Source organism: Panthera pardus, unplaced genomic scaffold (genome assembly GCF_024362965.1).
Source record: "Panthera pardus isolate Hobbes unplaced genomic scaffold, ASM2436296v1 HiC_scaffold_1, whole genome shotgun sequence".
Lineage (NCBI taxonomy): Eukaryota > Metazoa > Chordata > Mammalia > Carnivora > Felidae > Panthera > Panthera pardus.
Window position 1 is genome coordinate 11,652,990 of NW_026526654.1, and position 19,426 is coordinate 11,672,415.

Below are 19,426 nucleotides of genomic sequence, written 5' to 3' on the forward strand. Positions count from 1 at the left end.
AGAGAGGGAGACACAGAATCCAAAACAGGCTCCAGGCTCTGAGCTGTCAGCACAGAGCCCGACGCGGGGCTCGAACTCACAGACCGTGAGATCATGACCTGAGCCGAAGTCGGCCGCTTAACCGACTGAGCCACCCAGGCGCCCCAAATGTTTATTTATTTTTGAGACAGAGAGGCAGAGCACAAGGGGGGAGAGGCAGAGAGAGAGGGAGACACAGAATCCGAAGCAGGCTCCAGGCTCTGAGCTGTCAGCACAGAGCCCGACTCAGGGCTGGAACCCACAAACTGCGAGATCATGACCTCAGCTGAAGCCAGACGCCTAACAGCCTGAGCCCCCCAGGTGCCCCGTATTTCTCTGTAATTCTTAAGAACAAACTGTTGCCCTTGTTTGCTCATTACTGTTCTCCATGTTTCACTTCAGGGGTTCCCGGGGTGACGCAGGGTACCCAGGACTCCCCGACGAGAAGGTTTCAAGGTAAATGGTGACACTACTTGGAGCTTTACCTTATTTTGTAGTTCAGCCCAGAAGTTGTTCGTAGTGTGAAGGACTGTGGACTCAAATAATAAAAAAAATATTTACCTTCCCTACGAGCAAATCACAACTTAATTTTGTGGTTTTATTTGTGTGTGTGATTTGAAAAAATTAAAAAAAAATTTTATTCAAAAATTGTTATTTATTTATTTCTTTAAGGTTTAGTTATTTTGACAGAGAGAGTGTGAGTGGAGGAAGGGCAGAGAGGGATAGGGAGAGAGAGAATCCCAAGCAGGCTCTGAGCTGTCAGCACAGAGCCCGACATGGGGCTCCAACCCATGAACCATGAGATCATGACCTGGGCCAAAGTCAGGTGCTCAATGGATCAAGCCACCCAGGCACCCCTGTGTATGATTCTTTTTAAAAGAACATAAAATGTTCCACTCATTCAAGTTTTTATGCCTTATTTTTGGTAATAGATGAATTTTATCTGGCTACAAAACAGCTGAAAAGGCAGAAAGAGTGAAGAAAAGAAAGCTTATCTGATGTTTCTGTTCCCCTCTCAGAAACGGAGTGCACCATTGCCCTGTGTATCCACACAGGGCACACACCTGTGTATCCGCACACACCCTGTAAAACAACGCCCTGTGTGTGCACAATTGCCCTGTGTGTACACACACGTACACCCTGTAAAATAGTAATGTGTGACGCCTCTTGGCCTCCTTGCTTAGTGATACGACGCGGGTAAGGATGTCTGTACGCGCGGCCACATGGGAATGTACTCTGTGCCCAGGCCTTCTGCATGGCATCTGGGTCACACCCACATGGGGATGGGTACAAGTATCTGTGCTCACTTGTCTGCTCGTTTCCATGTCACAGATTGCTACAAGTGTAATTTGGGGGGGGGGGTCAATGTTTACACTCTCTTTTTTGAAAGTTTTGCCACAGGCCACCAAATTGCCCCTGGAAAAGAACAGCCATCTGTCTGGGGCCCCTTTTTTGTTTTTTTTTTTTGGCAACTGCTTGTTATCAAACCTTAAAAAATATTTGTCAGTGTGGTAGGCAGAAAACTAGATAACATAAATCTCTGCTGAAGTAAGAAGTAGTTTGGAAATATTTCTAGTGGTGACTCATAGACCAGGGAGCAGACCTCACGGTTCATTCATGAAAGCCAAGGAAAAGGGAAGTAAAGGAAAAATCCTTTACTGATACTGTAACTTTTTTTTAAAAAAGTCAAATCTTGTAGATTTTAAAAGGTAAATCCGTTTAGAATGTATTAGCTAAGATATTTTTTAAGTCCCAAAGATGTTTCTAAAGCCTCTTCTCATATTCAGATAAGAAAAATCAAAACATTGAATTCTGGTTTACTCCTAAGTTTATTGCCTTGGTTGAAAGGGGAAAACTACATTAAGGGACTATGTGCAGATCTTAGGACTTTTAAAGATACTATTATGATGGCTTACATAAAAACATTAGATATAACAGGATTAATTTTGTTGAGTTTGTCTTCTTATATGAATGAAATTAAGCCTCAGAGTGACCAGAATTTATCCCCCCCCCCAACGTTTTCAGGTAATGCTGGGTTTTAAGGAGAGAGGCGAAACCATAAATATCCTTTTACAAGGACTCCAAGGCAGCCTCAAACAACCTTACACCTAAAAATCTCTAATAAAATGATTTCTTTAAGAAAATACATTGAGAAATCAAAAGCTTCCATTTCATTTCATTTTATTGAAAGACCACCACATTCTAACTCAACTTACGGATGGCTCTATGCAAGTTGTCCAAGGGGAGTGTGCAACCAACCGAACACAGCAAACGTTGTGAGCGCCTTTGTCCTGTTAATAATTGCGCTCCCGGTTATGATTTGTAGAAATCCTTATTTCCACGCGGCACGCTGCATTCGTGTTTGTTATGACAGGTCCAGAGCACTTGAAGGTCCGTCCTCACAGTGAGGAAAATAATTTTAGTGTAAGTGGGCACAGTCTTTATTTTTCCAGGAAAAAAAAAAAAGCAGTTGAACACTGCTTTCTGCAAGACAATCCATATCGTCAAAAAAAGCCACGTATTTTTTCTTTTGTAGGGAGACAAAGGTGAAGCAGGTCCCCCAGGCCCACCTGGAATCGTGAGTAAAAATAATGTCTGGTCGTCTGTGCGGGCGTTTGACAGTGAAGAGAAGGGGGTTGGGGCCACGGCATTCCTGCACTTACATTTGTATATAAAGAGGGTGCTTAGTATTGACAAGAATAAACTTATACTTTGTATTGCGTGGAGTTGGGCACTTACATTTTATTATATTTGGATCATTTCCGCATCCCCTTGGCCACGGAGAATGGAGAGATTTGCCCGTGGATAACGATACGAGCAAAACCGTTTGAAACTGGCCCGTTAGGCAAAGTGTGAAGAGAAGCAGGTCGCCCATAATCTCTCTGGAGCACAACAGTTTTTGTGTCTGCAAAGAACATTTTACCTCTAGTCCACGGGCGTAGCTGTACCTGCCTGCGCTCAGTGCGTGCAGTGTCTTTTTCTTTTTAACAGTGAGCGTTCTTCATGTTTGCAAGTTCTCTGGGAACGACTGTTTTCAGTATCCTTCCAGAGAGCCGTGCTGTCACTGGCTTAACCCGTTTTGTCCCCCCACCCCAGTCTTCTTTGGAACGATGAAAATGTTCCCATTGTTTCGTTTGCTGCAGGTGGAGGGGTGCCCAGTGCTCGCATACGTCTGCGTGTCCGCGCGGCACTCAGGGACTTCTCCTTAGGGGGCGTTTCCCAGACTGGGGTCCCTGCGGCAGAGTACGGACCCCCCCGACTGCCGTTCACACTGCCACGCAGGCTTGGGGTTCCCCTTTCCGTATCCGTGATCGGGCAGCCACCTTCGAGTGGCCCGTGTGTAGCCTCATCGGTGGATTTTAATCTGTTAATTTCGTCACTACCAAATTCTATTTTAAGGGAAATATGCAATATTTGAGCTTGCCATTTCCCTTGAATTTCTGTGATTTAGAAATGGGGTGGCCTAGTTCACTCCCTTGTCATGAGGCTGACAGTGTCGGCCGTGTCCCTAGGCCCTCGGGGACGTCCCCACTGTGGTCCAGTGAAGTCTGCCTGTGCTGTTCCACACTGCCCGGGAAAATCTAATAGTCCTCTTTAAAGTAGACTCTTCATTTTATGGCTTGTCGGGACATTTAGAAATTCCAAACCCAAACCTCAGAATTAGTGCTTCTCTAACCTCACCTCCCTGGCAAAGCTCCCACCGGGCCAGTCATTACAGGGGGCAGAGGGTCTGCCAGGAGGGCCCAGCGGAATGTCCGTTTTCTGTGTTGTCTTGACTGTCCCCTCCCCCCCCCTCCCCTTCCCCCACGGCTGTTTCTTTACTTCCACCTTTCCTGAAATCTCTGGAAGATGTTAGTTTTCTCTCTGCTCTTCTGTGACATGCACAACCGGCCGCCTCCACACACCTTGGTCTCTTCTCTTCTGCCCCCAGGTGATCGGCACGGGACCCTTGGGAGAAAAAGGAGAGCGGGGGTACCCAGGGTCTCCAGGGTTGAGAGGAGAGCCAGGCCCCAAAGGTCAGTTCCTGTTTCTCCTCCGTCCTCCTTCCTCCTCCTCTGTCCCTCCCTCCCTCCTCCTTCTTACCTCCGCCTCCCCCTTTCCTCCCTGTGCCCTTCCTCCTGCCCCTCCTTCCTACCTCCCCCTCCTCCCCCCTCCTCTGTCCCTCCCTCCCTCCTCCTCCTTACCTCCCCCTCCCCCTTTTCTCTCTCCCCTCCCTCCCCCTTCCTTCCTACCTCCCCCTCCTCCCCCCTCCTCTGTCCCTCCCTCCCTCCTCCTCCTTACCTCCCCCTCCCCCTTTCCTCCCTCTCCCCTCCCTCCCCCTTCCTTCCTACCTCCCCCTCCAACCCCCTCCTCTGCCCCTCCCTCCCTCCCTCCTCCTTCTTACCTCCCCCTTCCCTTTTCCTCCCTTTTCCCTCCCTCCCCCTTCCTTCCTACCTCCCCCTCCCTCCCCCTCCTTCCTCATCCCTTCTGTCTTTTTCTCCTTTACCTTTTCTCCATTTTCGACCCGATACCCTCCCATTTTAGTGACACTGACAGGTCTTGCACGACCACGTGGTGACAGACCTGCTCAGGTCTGTCCTTTGTCCTGGTGCCAGGTCCCCCAGAGCCCATCTCTGCCCGTCTCTGCGGGGCCAGGGGCGCTGTGTTTCCCCCAACGCTCTTCCCTGGCGCCTGGCCTGGGGCCTTGTGGGCACAGATGCTCGGGCTCGGGGTGTCTGACTCTCCCCTTCTCTTTCAAGGTTTCCCAGGATTACAAGGCCAGCCAGGCCCTCCGGGTGAGTATCCTTGGCTGACTGTTTCAGATAACTGTACAACATCTGTGTGCTTCATGTCCGGAACATGTTTGTTGTGTATGCCAGGGTTTGCCAGAAACGGCTGGCGATTTTGTGCATGTTTTTCTAGTTATGACAGCAAGGTGTGTGCACAGCTGTGGTCCTTTACTTTGTAAGTCACAGGCGGCCCTGCGGGTGTGTGTTCCTGGGGGTTCTCATGCCTTCCTCATACTTCTCTCCCTGGTTTGGACCGGCCTCTTTGCCCCCGCCGACCCCCAGGCTCCTTCCCTCCACCCACACCCCCCTCCACTCAGGTCCCCAGTGTCTGGCAGGCCCCGCCCCCCCGCCTCACTCACCCCTGCCCAAGGACGAAGATCCTGTGTGTGGCAGGCCCCTTCACGCCCCCCAGCCTCATTCCCCCCCCCCCCCACCGGCCCAGATGCAGGTCTGCAGCATCTGGCAGACCCTTCAGCATCGGTGCCCACAGTCCCTGTCTCTGGGGTGACTTTGTTTCTCCCTTGGGACTAGAATCAGGGCTGAAGCCTCCCTTACTGATCTGAGCACCTCTTCTCTGTGGAATCTCACAGCTCTTGCTTGAACTTGGTGTGTGATTGCATCACACCTGCTGCTTAGCTAGTGTTGGATCCTGTGTGTGTGTGTGCATGTGAACATGTACGTGCGTGTGCATATGAGCATGTATGTGTGTATACATATGAGCGTGTGTGCATGTGAACATGTGTGTGTGTGTGCATGTGAGCATGTGTGTATGCATGTGAGTGTGGGTGCATGTGAGCGTGTGTGCATGTGAGCATGTGTGTGAACATGTGTGCATGTGTATGTGAGCATGTATGTGTGTGTGCATGTGAGCATGTGTGTATGCATGTGAGTGTGGGTGCATGTGAGCGTGTGTGCATGTGAGCATGTGTGTGAGTATGTGTGCATGTGCTCATGAGCATGTATGTGTGTGTGCTCGTGAGCACGTTTGTATGCATGTGAGCATGTGTGCACATGAGCATGTATGTGTGCATGTGTGTGCACGTGAGCATGTGTGTATGCGTGTGAGTGGGTGCATGTGAGCATGTGTGTAGGCATGTGTGCATGTGCATGTGCATGTGCACATGGGAGTGTGTGCATGTCTGTGCACATGCGTGTGTACACGCTCTCCCAGTCCCTGGAGTGGGTCATACAGGCTGTGAGGGAAACCCACATGTGCCCTAGAATCGATACCACAGCCAAGAGCCTGGAATCCTTACATCTTTGGTTTTGTTTTTTATTTATTTTTGTGTTTTATTCTCTTTTGCTTATATTTTGCTTTCCCCTTTCTGACAGTGCTTTGGCTATAATTTCCCCCAAGCTCCTTCCTTGTCTCTGGAACAGACTGTACCCCAAGTCCGTCCCGCATTGAGGATTTGCTTCAGCCATTCTCAGGCAGGGCCTTCTCTGCCCACGTTCCTGCTTTCCAGCAGAGCTTTTGGGTCGGCCTCTAAAATCACCCCATGTCTGTTTCCATTCACTTTCTTCCTTGTGCTTAGGAACCATGCTGGGGCTTCTGTGTCCTCGTGAGCCCGTCACTTCCTGTCTCCCCTGGCATTCACCACATTTACTTTCCAAAACCATTCATCTGCCCGACTGTCTCCTAACTGACGGTGTTGGGAAAGGTCTTTGAAACTGCTCTGGCCTCATCTGCTCTCCCCTGGTTGGAGCCCGGCCGCGGGCTCAGCGCCCCGCCCCCCAGGCCGCGGGGTCCCCTCCTGGGTCTGCAGCCCAAGCCCCAGGGACCGCCTTCGGTTCTTGCTGCACTGAAGAGTGGGTTTGTCATGGATGGCTGCAGTTCCGCTCCTGGGACCTGTCATCCCTCGTATCCCTCGTGTCTGCGCTGCTCTGCTCTTGGTTCAAGGCTGCGTGACAGTCCTGCCTCTGCCCTTGGCTGTCAGTCCCCCACCTCGAGGCCAGGGTAGAGCAGCCCCTGAGCTGGTGTTCTGCCGGCTCTTCTCGGTGCGCATCCTGGGGGCCCTGTCATCTTGTCCTCTAACATTTACAGCAACCGAACTCAGCTTTCACGTTCACACCTGACCTCAGGCTCCACCAGACCACCTTATTTGTCTTAACTTTTTGGCTGTTCCGTGTAGATTGCCAACGCAGTTCCCGTCCCCTAGGCCTCCTGTCCCACTTCTGCTTTTGTTCGGTGACATTTTTATGCCTTATCCTCTACGTGGGAATAGAATTGAGCCCCAACAGCCTTTTCATTCATGCAGTGGGAATACTATTTGCACCAAGAGAAACTCACAGGTTTTTCACGTCTGTGTGCTAAGTCCTTTTCCTTAAAGCTAACTTGTAGGAGGCATTTGCCTGGCAACCTTCATGTGGTGGGAGGCCTGAAAATTTAGCTCGTTTTTACTTACCTAGAGCAGTTCCCCTCTTGGTGATGGGCACACCTTATTTTACCCTGAACGGAGTTAGGAAAATTTGTGTGGCAGACACTGAGCTCACACGATGATGGTGACATTTTGCTCTGGTTTCAGGCTTCCCGGTACCAGAGCTGGCAGGTGCTCCTGGCTTTCCCGGTGAAAGAGGGCAGAAAGGTGACCAAGGGTTTCCAGGCACATCTTTGCCGGGACCAAGTGGAAGGGACGGGCTCCCGGGTCCCCCCGGGCCTCCTGGGCCCCCTGGACAGCCGGGTCACACAAGTAAGTTCTTTCCAGGACAGTTCGCATGTGTCTGGTGTGGGACGGGTGCCGGACAGAGCTGCCTGGGTGTTGCGGGGAGGGGGGGGCAGCGCTCCAGGGTTCTAGTGGGATACAGAAGGCCGGGCGTCCCAGGCTTTGTGAGTGATTTGTGTCCCACTTAGCATCTTTGCAATGCTAGTCATGCTACGGGATGGAACTATAAAACAATAACCCTGGTCAGAGGAATGAGAAACATACCAGCCAGTTCTGAGGCTCTGGGCATCGAAATGAAAAGGCAAGGCAGCTGAAAACGGGATGCATTCCTGTTCATCCAGAGACACAGATTAGCACTAAGACACGCACGCACGAACAAAGAGGGGTCTGCAGGGGACGGAACGCACGACTTCTAAGTCGAACGGTACTTTGTGTGGATGTTTCCCGCATCAGCTCACTGTCAGAGCTGAGCATGGGACGTTAAACTCTTGAGTCAGTAAACGGGGTCCTGGGACCCCAGAGTGACACCAACGCAGAATGTAAGACTTCAGAGGAATTAACTCCAGCGGGAACATGTGAGATTCTCATAAGCAGCACGTGCGCCTCAAGCACTGGAGACCCTGGTCTTCTGTGGGGCTGATGCAAGGGGGGGCCATGGCTGCAAGTACCAGGCGGCTTATTTGCCAGAATTCAAACACGTCTTTAAGAAAGGGAGTTCTCGTGGGCGAGGCTCCATACGGAGGCCAGATAGGAACTGGAGGGAACAGTTGATTCCAGGTGTGAAGCTTTACTGGGAAAGGATCAGCAGAATTTTCTTTGTCAAGGTGCCCAGGGCAGGGGTGGGTCTGTGACTTCGCAGGGATGCCCCCCCTTTTTCCCACGGATCTGGGAAAGGTGGAGAATGAAGATGATAGTGAAGTCCTATGACATTCAGCCCCAAGTCACTTTCTCTCCATGTGTCTGAGAGGGTTGTGAGTGGCCAAGGGGCCTTCGGGGTCACAGGTTTACTCAACAGGTACCCCAGGCACTGTCACAGTCCTGCCCTCCTGGGCGTGCATCCCATGGGGGAGTGGAAGCCAAGTGAATTATGTGGTCTGCAGGAGTGACAGGTGCGGGCTAAACACGAGCAGCGAAGGGACCGCCAAGTTCTGGGTGAGGGTGCTTCGGGTCATGGGTCTAATTTAAGTGGAGTGAGAGGCAAAGATTGAAGGGGATGAGGCATCCAACCGTGGGGAAATCTGGGAGAACTTTTTTTGATACGTGTAATTTTTTTTTCACTACCAAAATAAGAACAAATTTCATGTAAAAACATGACCTTCCCACTGCTGTTAGTCGAGGAGGATGCGTCAGCTGAGTGCAGTGTGACATCTGCCATCCCCGGTGCCATGTTGTCCCATTTTGTTTATGTTAATTAAGTGATTCATCTGCATAACTTTGTTTTTTTTTTTTAACATTTATTTTATTTTTGAGAGAGAGAGAGCGTGAGTGGGGAGGGGCAGAGAGAGAGAGAGACAGAGAGAGAGGGAGACACAGAATCCGAAGCAGCTCCAGTCTCCGAGCTGTCAGCACAGAGCCCATCATGAGGCTCGAACCCACGAACCGTGAGATCATGACCTGAGCCGAAGTTTGGGCGCTTCACCGACTGAGCCACCCAGGCGCCCCTTAAGTGATTCATCTATAAATGAGATATTTGTTCAGTTGCACAGTGTATGTTAAAGAGGCGACGTGTTAAGATGAATTGATTTTCACAAGGATGTAAAGTTGCTTTCTTACGGGTGTGTGGGATTCTGCCTCAGATGAGGCTGGCCGGAGATGCGTTCTGGAAAAGGAAAGAAGTGAGTGATCGAATGTCTGCCCGTGTCCATGTGCCTGCAGTTGTAGGATCAGGGAGCTCATACTCCCTGGTGCTCACACAGCCTGGCGGTGCTGGCTCCTCACGGTCAGATAGTGTAGGGGCTGCTCCTGGAAGCATGAAAATGACAAAACTTTGTTTAAGAGCAGGAAGGGCCCAGCAGCCGTGGGCGGACCCTGGGACAGAGCCATCGCCACCTCAGGGCTCCTTACCGCCGGTGCTGTACCTCCAGGAACCCCCCGGGAAGACATAAACCCCGAACCCACAGACAAAGCAAGAACTCTCTCTGTCTCCCTTGGACTGGACTTTGCACACACTTGAAATGACCGGTCTCTTCTGAGCTCTGAAGGAAGTCATCAAGCAGGAAGGTTCGGGCCCTCTGTCCGGCCTTCTGTTTGGGAGAGCAAACCCACCGTTGCCCGTCTGGTGCCTTGTGCCCTGGAGAGAGCCGGGCTGGGGGGCAGGAAGGTGATTCTGGCTGCTTCATCCAAGTCAGGGTGTGGGGACGGGGCATCAGGTGAGGGGCACGGCCTCTCTGCTGGCCCTCTCCCCTCCTCCTCGGACACAGCTCACTCACCAGGCTCCAGTCTGCAGTGAGGACCTGAGCGCCCAAGGGGAGCCCTGGGGTGAATTGTTGGCTCTGTCGTTCTTCTTCCAAGATATTGGACCAGGAGACATGAACTCTATCACCGCGTGTCTGAGCTACGAAGCAGTGCTTTTTCTAGCAGAACCCCCGACAGATGGTGTTTCCACGAGTGCAGTTTGTTTTCATGCCTCTTTACGTGCGTGGGGCTCAGAATTGGTTAGAAGCGCGTCCCCATGGACAGCCTGCATCTCTGAAACAATGATGACTTCGCTGTAAATTTGCTGAGGAAAAGAAAAAATAATAAAGTTCATCAAGTCTCGGCTTTCAGTTCGCAGATGTATGGCCTCGCTTTTCTGGGCTAGTTTTTTTAATCTGTAGAATAAGGACCCAGGTGTGTACCTTACAAGGTGAAAACGAAGGAAGGTACAGGACAGGGCTGATGAACTGAGAAGTGCTTTAGGATCGTAAAATCGATGTTTTAGCAGTGATAGTGTTGAGAGGTCGGATGGGTGCTGGGTGGGCCTGTGTTCAAATTAACTTTCCAGGATCGCTTTAAGGCAAGCTGAAGCTGAATTTCCGGCACGTACCAAATAGCCTGATATACTTTGGTATCGCAGTAGGGGTGGGGTGAAGAGGGGGTGTTGATACCTGGTTTCCGTTTGGTGGGAAGGGTCCTGTAACTTTGAAAGTCCATTCCAGATGGAATTGTGGAGTGCCAGCCTGGACCACCAGGGGACCGAGGTGCCCCCGGAAGTCCGGGGCAACCAGGGCTGACGGGCGAAGTCGGAGAAAAAGGTAAGAGATGCCGATGTTTTAAAAAAATGATGATTGTGCTGGGGGATGTGACGTACTTCTGCATATCGGGAGCGTGAGCGTGCTCTTCCCTTATTCGGAACTCCCGTCCAAGTCTGTTCCTAGGATGTGTCTCCCTATAGCTCTGTCGGGATGTCCCGTTGTTGGGTTTCCAGGAAAGAGAGAGAGAGAGAGACAGAGACAGAGAGAGATGAGAGAGAGACAGAGACATAGAGACAGAGAGAGAAACAGACCAGAGAGACAGAGAGAGAGCTATCAGCTGGGAGGCAACAGGGAGCCCCCGTCCTGACACGTAACCGCTCTACCCTCTAACGGCCAGCAGATTAAACCCTAAGACTGATATCTTAGCTCAGTCTTTTGGTTCAAAGTCTGGAAGATCCATTCTCAGAGAACGAATGGCTTTCTTTCAAGTGAGTCACAGATGTGTGCCCAGAACACTCCCTAGTCCTCTGAGCCCTGTTCCTGTAATTGGTGTGAGTGAACCCGCCTCCCTGGGGTGGCTGCCCACGCCCTCGGCTCTCAGTGTTAAGGTCACCATCTCCCAGTGCCTGCCGTAACGCCAACCCAGCACACAACAGCCTCTCTGCACACTCGTGCCGACAGTGGATTCTCACGGCACCAGTGGTGCCATCTGAGAGTGCCGTGCCCCTTGGACGGTCCACTCTTGATGGGTGTCTCAATAACCAGAGAGTAGAGCCACCGGGAGACTGTTCCCAAGGCTAACCCCACTGGGCACCATTGGTGGCCTTCCTCTGCAGATTTCTTCCTCTTCCAAAGTCAATGGCACAAATGCTGCGTGGAAAACAGTTGCAGCTAACATCTAATTTGGGCAGCCACGTAAACCTCACAAGTGGAAGTGGTCTTAGCAGTCATCACGGAGGGCCACCAAGCCTTCGGTGTCATTAAAAACCAATGCGTACTTGGTTTGTAACGAATGTTTCTCGTTACCAGATGGTTGGTACTTCCTGAGGTGGGACGTTCCTCCTTACGACACAGAGTCAAAAGCTTCTTTGTCCTGAGACCTCCACACTCTTGCTGTAGAACCACCACGTGTGAATCCCGTGGGGCCCAGAACTTAGCAGGCTGCCAGCTGACTTGTGCTGTCCCTGTCCCACAGATGGGCTCCTGTTTGTCCTTGCCCACACAGCAGGGACATGGGCTGTCTGTGTTGGTCCCATCACTGTTCCCAGCAGCAGGTTCTGCCAGAGGGGAGCAGGCTTAGCAGTGCCGGGGCTGTGGTGTGCCAGTCCGGGCCAGGCCAGGGCACGCGGGCCAGCCTGTCACTGCCCAGTAGTAGGGGCTTCTCCTCGCGCCGTGCCCTGATGAGTCCCTCGAAGCCAGGCATTTTAAGGTTTAGGACACGGGTTTATCTGAGACACCATATGGCCTTGTGGCTTAGTTTGAAAATCAAGACCTAAGATGTTAGAATTTCCAAGAAAAAAACAAAAAAACAAAAACGAGGCATTTTCTCCCTTTTTGTCTGTGCTGCAGTCTCTCTCCCTTTCTGTCCTCAGTATCGGGTCACGTATGTGTTCCCGTTTTCCTGGCTTTTCATTCCCATTGGTCACCCATCAGCCTGTAACCAGGTTTAACGTCCAGGAGTTACAGGTGTGGAGTTCGCTAAAAAATGTGACATCAGAGAGAAAGGTGATGGGAAGTTTTCAAGACGGAAACAAAACTAGAGCAGTCAGATCTTTCCAGGCTGTGAGCAAGCTTCATTTCCAGATCACCTTTTGGCGAGGCAGTGCCCGTCCTCGTGCAGGGCAGAGGGTCCCGGCGCCCCAGCAGTGGCCTGTGAAGTGTGCAGAGGGTGGCGGGCGGGCCCCGGGACGGGCACACACCACTGGTTAGCACAGCAGAGGTGTCTGGGGGCGGGTGTTGGATGACCAAGGACACTGCACTGAAGCAGGACGCCATTAACAGTGGCTCCATTTTCTGTTCTGCCACCGTGCTGCGGACACTTGCATTCTCACGTGCATGTGAGGACCTCTGTGTTCCCTTTGCAGGTCAGAAAGGAGACAGTTGCCTCATCTGTGACACAGCAGGACTTCGTGGGCCCCCTGGACCACAGGGACCCCCAGGAGAAATAGGTGAGACCCCGGATGTGAGCGGGACCAGGCCAGAGTTTGCTTCTGCGGGTTGGAAATCACACTGAAACGAATCTTATGCCATGAGAGACCGCATCTCTGCATTTAAAACTAAAGCATAAAACAGAAAACTTTCGGTCCCACTTCCAGGATTTGCCTACTTTGTTGAAAGTCGTCCGGATGACCTACAATTTGGCACCAGAGAGACCTTCCAACAAAAGGGCGATAGCATACAGTTCCCTTAGCTCCACAAATTGAGTTCTCTTGAACGAAATGAACAGAAGGTTTCTGGTTAAAACGGTTCCTGGCGTGTGGGTGGGGGCACTTGTCACCAGCTGCTTCAGTGGCTCTTGTCCACATCTGGGGTCGCTTTTCCCCTTCCCGAGTCCACCTTGGGCACGTTCGTTACTACCGCATTGGGAGTCTTCAAACACCATCTGCTTCTATGAAGGTCCCTCTATGCTCTTGATTCTTTTTTTATTACTTTTTGACTTTTTTCAATGTTGACTTATTTTTGAGAGAGAAACAACACGAGCAGGGGAGGGGCAGAGAGGGAGACACAGAATCCGAAGCAGGCTCCAGGCTCCGAGCTGTCAGCACAGAGCCCGACATGGGGCTCGAACCCCCGAGCCATGAGATCACGACCTGAGCCAAAGTTGGACGCTGAACTGACTGAGCCCCCCAGGCGCCCCTGTGCTCTTGAATCTTGAAAAGGAAAGGTGTGGGGTTATTAGGATGTGTCTCACCCACAATGTGTCCTACCTCCCTTGTCTTCCTAAAGGTTTCCCGGGACAGCCAGGGGCCAAGGGTGACAGAGGCTTACCCGGCAGAGATGGCCTGGAAGGACTGCCTGTAAGTAAAGCCGTCTGGTTGGAGTACTTAGTGGAAGTAGCTGCCGAGCCAGATAACAAAGGTGTATGTTGCTGCATTTGTGAGCATGGTTTCTGCAGTGTTATTGGGGTGCTGGCCCAGTGTGGCTGTCTAGAACAGGCTGGAACAGTCTAGAATCACTCTACATATCCACCCGAGGGTGAGCAGGACTGTCCAGGCCAGAATCCACATCTCAACCGCCTCTCTCCTCACCTGGCCAGAATTCAGTTGCCACGTCCCTGTATCCAGGGGCAGCGGCTGCTGTGTGTCACCTCCCTACAGGGTCTCTGGGGACTCTCTGGGGACCCGGGGTACCGCAGGGGCCCCTCCAAGCAGCCGCGCTCCTGAGGTCGGCTGCCGACCTTCTGCGTGAGCATTGCCTGTCACAGCAGTAACTTAAAAACGCGCCGTAAGTTCAGCACGGGCAGTTTCCGTGGAGAGACGAGCACTGGCCTGTTTCCTTCGAGGAGTTTGGAACATTTTCATTCTTCGTCTCCCAGAGGTGTTGTTCGGAAAATTCCTGTCACCTGTATCTACCGTGGGGGTGCTTTTCCGCATCTGAGAATGAGATGCCTCTCTCACGTCGATGTGCAATCTTTCAGTTAAATGAAAATCAGCTCCTAAACTTTTCTCATTTGTTTAAAAAGAGGCCATTGAAGGGAGCGGTCATCATCTCAGACACTGAAGGGCGCTTTTGGTGCACGTGGTCCGCTCTGTCTCTAAAGCGTTTAAACCTGAAGGCCTCGTTCTCGTATTTTCTTTGTTCCTCTAAGCTTTGCAAGCATTAATGAGTTTCTCCACTTCCTTTCATGACTTTTTTTTCCATTTTTCCTCTCTTTCTTCTTCTGTCAAAGTCAAATCTTCAGCGTTATCCTTCTTTGAGGTAGCTCTTTAACTTTGCAATCTTTAAGGATGTCGCCGGCAGCTTTTATGATAGCAGGTCAGGACAGAAGTGGGCGTTGACATAGCCGTGAAGCAGCTGGGATTGAGCGATGCGTTTTCTCCTTTTGAAGTTAGATCTTGGGATTCTGCTTCCAGAACGTCCCTGGTGCCTGGGGAGCTGAGTTAGAAGTCGCAACTGTTTAAAATATTTCTAAATAAATTAGAAGTTCCCATAACTGGGAAGCCATGGCTCTGGTGGGGATCAAAGACAGAAGAGCTTTGAAGAAGCAGAAGAGGATGCTTTTAACCTCTGGACACGGTCCTTATCTACTTGGCCTTCCTGGAAACTTCCTGCCTTGACTCTGCCTGAAACCCCATGCAGACACCAGCCCCCCAGCCCCCAATCTAACAAAAACGGGACAAGAGGAAGAAGGGAGAAGGACAGTTGAGGACAAGTCCTCATGAAGAAGAAAATAAAGAGAATGTACGACGGGATTTCTAATCCCCACGCCTTCCCCATTGGGAACTCCGAGCTCCTTTCTTTCTGCAGATGCCAGAGGTTTCTAAAAATTGTTTTATGGGTAAACAGTTTAATTGAGAAGGTAGTAATTTTCCTTTGATTTGAAGCCGTCCTGTGACTCCATGGCTTACCTGGCTCACAGATGGGGTCCTCTTATTTCAAATGTGGCTGGGGCTGGTGGAGGTGCCCAGGAACCAGTGGAGCATCCCGGCAAGCAGGTGATAATGACAAGAGATGAAATGCTCTGGCTTCCTATTTGATTTAGGTAGCATTTCTGTGACATGTCCTTTTGCAAGCCGAGTGTTTGATTTGGGGACCGAGGGACAGGCTGGCTCCTGATGGGGACCTGAGCGGCTTTCGTGGTCATCGGGATGGTCTCTTGAAAGGAGTTGTGCTCTTTAGAAGCAGCCTGTGTAGCCGCTGGATCTTCTCTAATTTACGGAGCCAACGCCAAGTTTTCAAGGCAGTGTTTGATTCCTTGTCACTTCTCTCAAGAGATGTGGATCCAAAGGCCTTTGAATTGCCTAGGATTGAGATGTTCCGGGGCAGGGAAACCACATGAGGTGTCCTCAGATCAAAATGTCACCTTTCAAAAAAGAATCAAGATTTCTTCCTTGAAGGATAGCTGGCGAGGTCACCATTATGAAGATAAAGAATTATATTTCCTCGCTCTGTGCTTACAGAAAACTGTATTCCTAGGCTGTGAATCTTCACCGTAAAGGAACACTGATCTTTCCAGGTTGAGAAAAATCTACACTGGTGGTGATTTCTTACACTGGTGTTCATTTTTTACTGGTGAATATCGCTAGGTCATCTCCCCCTTCCTCCAATCCCCCCCAGCTGCAGACATTCAGGACACGAAGTTAGCCTTACGCCTGCCCTCCATGCCCTGAAAGACGGATGGGAGAGAAAGGTGTGCAGACACGCGTTCTTAACAAAGCAGAGCAATTTCTGTAATGAGGACCGAGCTCTATACCATGGAAACACAGGAAGGGCTCCACAGAGGAGTCTCAGTGTAGCTGGGACTTAAGGATCCACAGGAGCTAATGTTCCCTGGGGGGAAAGTGCCCCAAAATACCACAACCCCTTTTAACTAAATAATGAGTTTTCCACACCCCCCTGCCAAAGTGCTCTGCGTGTTCGTCCCTCACCGGCTATGTGCTTTCAGTCTCTGCCCTGCGTAGTTGGGTGAAGAGTCGGGAGTGACGTGCCGAGGGCCGTGACCCATGGTGGGCGCACGATCGATGGTACCCGCTTTAAAACCTAGAGATTGTATGAATTTAGGTCCCGGCCCCTTCCTTTCTTTCTGTGTGCGTGTGATTTGCGTACATCCAAGAGCCATTTCCAAGGGAGTGGTGAGAAGGAATTCAAGTGAAATGAATTGTCCCCAGAGTCTAAATTCCGCCAAGTTGGGCAGGGAGGCTGAAGGGCTTTCTTTCTCAGGCCTGAGGGAACAAACACTTGAGATGATGATTTGAAACGTTGTGAGCCCCGGTTCTCAGAGTGGCCAGAGGAAAGACCATCTGTGGGTGTGGGCGTTCCTTGATTTAACTTTCCAGGAACTGGGGAATGTGCTAGGCTGTGTCTCTTGGGAAAGTCCCTTCTGTTCTGCTGACTGCTCACAATGACAGCGATGGAGCTGGCCCGTGCTCACACCCAGACTTTGCTCTCCTTGTTGCCTGTCCTGTCTGCACCCAGAAGCCCTCCTCCAGTTCCTGGGCCTAGGACGCCCCACGCTCAGCAGCTTCTGACAGTCGCTAGAATGTTCGTGTGAATGTCAACAGTTGTAAGCACAGGCAGGTTATCTGGGGCCTGCCCTACAACGTGGGCACCACTCCCCCCTCCCCCGCCCTAACCTAGTCTCTGTGCGGGATACTTAGTACAGAGTTTTTGCCAGGTGTTTTCAAGAGGAGCACAAGAAGCGAGGTCAGATCAGGGCTTTGTCACAGAGCTGTTGGCTGCTGCGGAATGAAGGAGCTGAAATAGGTGACCATTTTTCGGGGAGGTGGCTTCTTGATATCACTGTGGACTAAACCCCGCTCATGCTGGGTCACTCTGTGGACAGACGCCTTTGCTTTGTGCTTGCAGGGACCGCAAGGTGTGCCAGGGCTGATGGGCCAGCCCGGAGCCAAGGGAGAGCCTGGCGAGATTTACTTCGACGCACGGCTCAAAGGAGACAAAGGGGACCCGGGCTTCCCAGGCCAGCCCGGGATGCCGGGCAGAGCAGGCACTCCGGGGAGAGACGGCCACCCGGGTCTGCCCGGCCCCAAAGGCTCCCCGGTATGTTCATCTCCAGCCTTGGGAAACGCACGTTAGAAGCAGGTCTGCAGAGAACGCAGGAATGAGTTATTTGAATCGCGTCTACGTATTTTTGTTTGGATGGGTCGTTGTTATCCATGAACTAATTCAGCGGCTCATGCAGAAACTGACGGGTGTGAATGTCAGTGTTGATGCTGTTGGCTGGGGTGGAGGGGTGACCATGCATAGGCATCTTCTGACGTGTTTTGGGCCGCCAGAGAGACGTCTGTGTGTCAGATTCCGGGTGTCAGGTGGGAGGTGGCGTTTCAAGTTAGCGGGGTGCGAGACATCCTCGAAAGGTCAGTTCCAGATACAAATACTTCAGTCTTTGAAATGTGTCCTTGCATGGGGTGGGAGGGCGAGTGCCCAGCCTGGACAAGAAAGCTGGAGTCATTTATTAACTGCCAGATGACCCTTGTCGGAGGGTGGGAGTAAATAAATAGCAGGAGCCAGCTAACCCCTGGTACTTATTTACCAAAGACGGTGGAAAATGTGACATGAACGTGTATCGGGATGTCTGTTGATAGCGTGTCTTTTTCTCTCTGCCGGTCAGGGTTCAGTAGGGTTGAAAGGAGAGCGTGGCCCCCCCGGAGGAGTTGGATTCCCTGGCAGTCGTGGCGACATCGGCCCTCCTGGGCCTCCAGGGTTTGGCCCCATCGGCCCCGTTGGTGACAAAGGACAAATGGGTTTTCCAGGGAACCCTGGACCCCCAGGCCAGCCAGGTGAGGCCCGAGGTCGCACAGAGCACGGGGCTCGGGAGTCGGGTGTCGGTTCTTCCAGGAGGTGGACGTAGCCCGGGCCCTTCCGTCACGTGGCCGTACCGTCACGTAGAAGATGGGCCAGGCTGGGTGATGTGCAGAATCTGGCTGTAAAGAATTTGACTTCGTGGGTGATTTTTCCTACAATAAGTACATGGTGCCTTCCAGTTAAAGTTGGCCTTTTGTGTGGAAGTGATGTCAATGTGAGCCTGCTTCCTTACATATTTTCTGTGTGAGCTCTGCGCTGAGCGGAGAGAGAGTGTGGTAGATGGACAGGTGTGACCCTGCCCTCCCGGAGCTCGGTGTCCGGGGTTTGGCAGCATGCACGGAGTGAGGCCGACGTGAGGGTTTCCCACGGGCGTTCTCCCCCCATCCTCACGCCCCACGTGTTCCCAGGGACGAACGGGGAGAAGGGGTGGCTCAGGCCTCGCACACCCCGGGCTCCCGGGAGTGCTTAGTAGAACGTGATTGAGCGTAGAGACGGCACAGTCCCGTCATTCCCTAGAAAATCCTGGACTAAGAAGAGGAGAGGCCAGGGACGGCTTGGGCACAGGGGAGAGAAGGAGGAGGGTGTGACTAAGAAACATCACGAAAGTTGTAAAGATGAACAAAAGGACTTCAGATGGTTCAAATTGTGTGACTAATCAACCTTGAACAACGTAGTTACTGGATAGTCAAATGGACCAAAACAAGAACTAGGCAGGAGAGATTTCACAACGGGCGCCCCCTCCCCAGGACCCCCGTGGACGCCTGAAACCCCACGTACGCTGTGTTTCTCCTGTACACACAGACGTGTGGCCCAGTTTCACCTGTAACCCAGGCCCAGTAAGAGATCAACAATGGTACCTTATAGTGAAATAGAACAGTTAGAAACATACAGCGTTCTAAACATTGTGTGAATGTGTTTCTCCCTCAATGTCCCTTCTTGTCCTGTACTCAACCCCTCATCTTGTGACGATGGGACAGGACAAAATGCCTGTGGCGAGGGGTGAGTGATGCAAGCGTGTGCGCAGACCTTCTGTGCTGCGTCATCTGGTCCCGGGGCCCCGGTTGACTGTAGGCAGCTGAGACACACAAAGTGAAGCCACTGACTTGGGTGGATGACCGTGTGGCCCTCGTGCTCACCAATCTGCCGATTCTGTCACAAGCCATGTATCCGGCCCAAGTTCTCTCAGTTCCTATCCCATCAGGAGCTATTACTTCCTGAAGTCATAGTGTTAAGATGCGCAAGGTCTCCAGCATGGAAACGTCAGCCTGTCTTTGCTGGAAGTGCAAGTGGCCTAACGTGTATCTTACCGTCATTCTTGTCT

General features: G+C 51.7%; 1 protein-coding gene across 1 annotated transcript in view; it reads left to right on the forward strand.

Moving 5' to 3' along the window:
* COL4A1 (collagen type IV alpha 1 chain) overlaps positions 1-19,426 on the forward strand; it is a 154,015-nt gene that overhangs the window by 101,956 nt on the left and 32,633 nt on the right. The window contains 10 exon segments of the mRNA XM_053889041.1: positions 421-474; positions 2,555-2,596; positions 3,950-4,034; positions 4,758-4,793; positions 7,313-7,477; positions 10,588-10,683; positions 12,708-12,791; positions 13,570-13,640; positions 17,149-17,340; positions 17,912-18,080. Of these exon segments, the coding sequence (XP_053745016.1) occupies positions 421-474; positions 2,555-2,596; positions 3,950-4,034; positions 4,758-4,793; positions 7,313-7,477; positions 10,588-10,683; positions 12,708-12,791; positions 13,570-13,640; positions 17,149-17,340; positions 17,912-18,080 (994 nt within the window).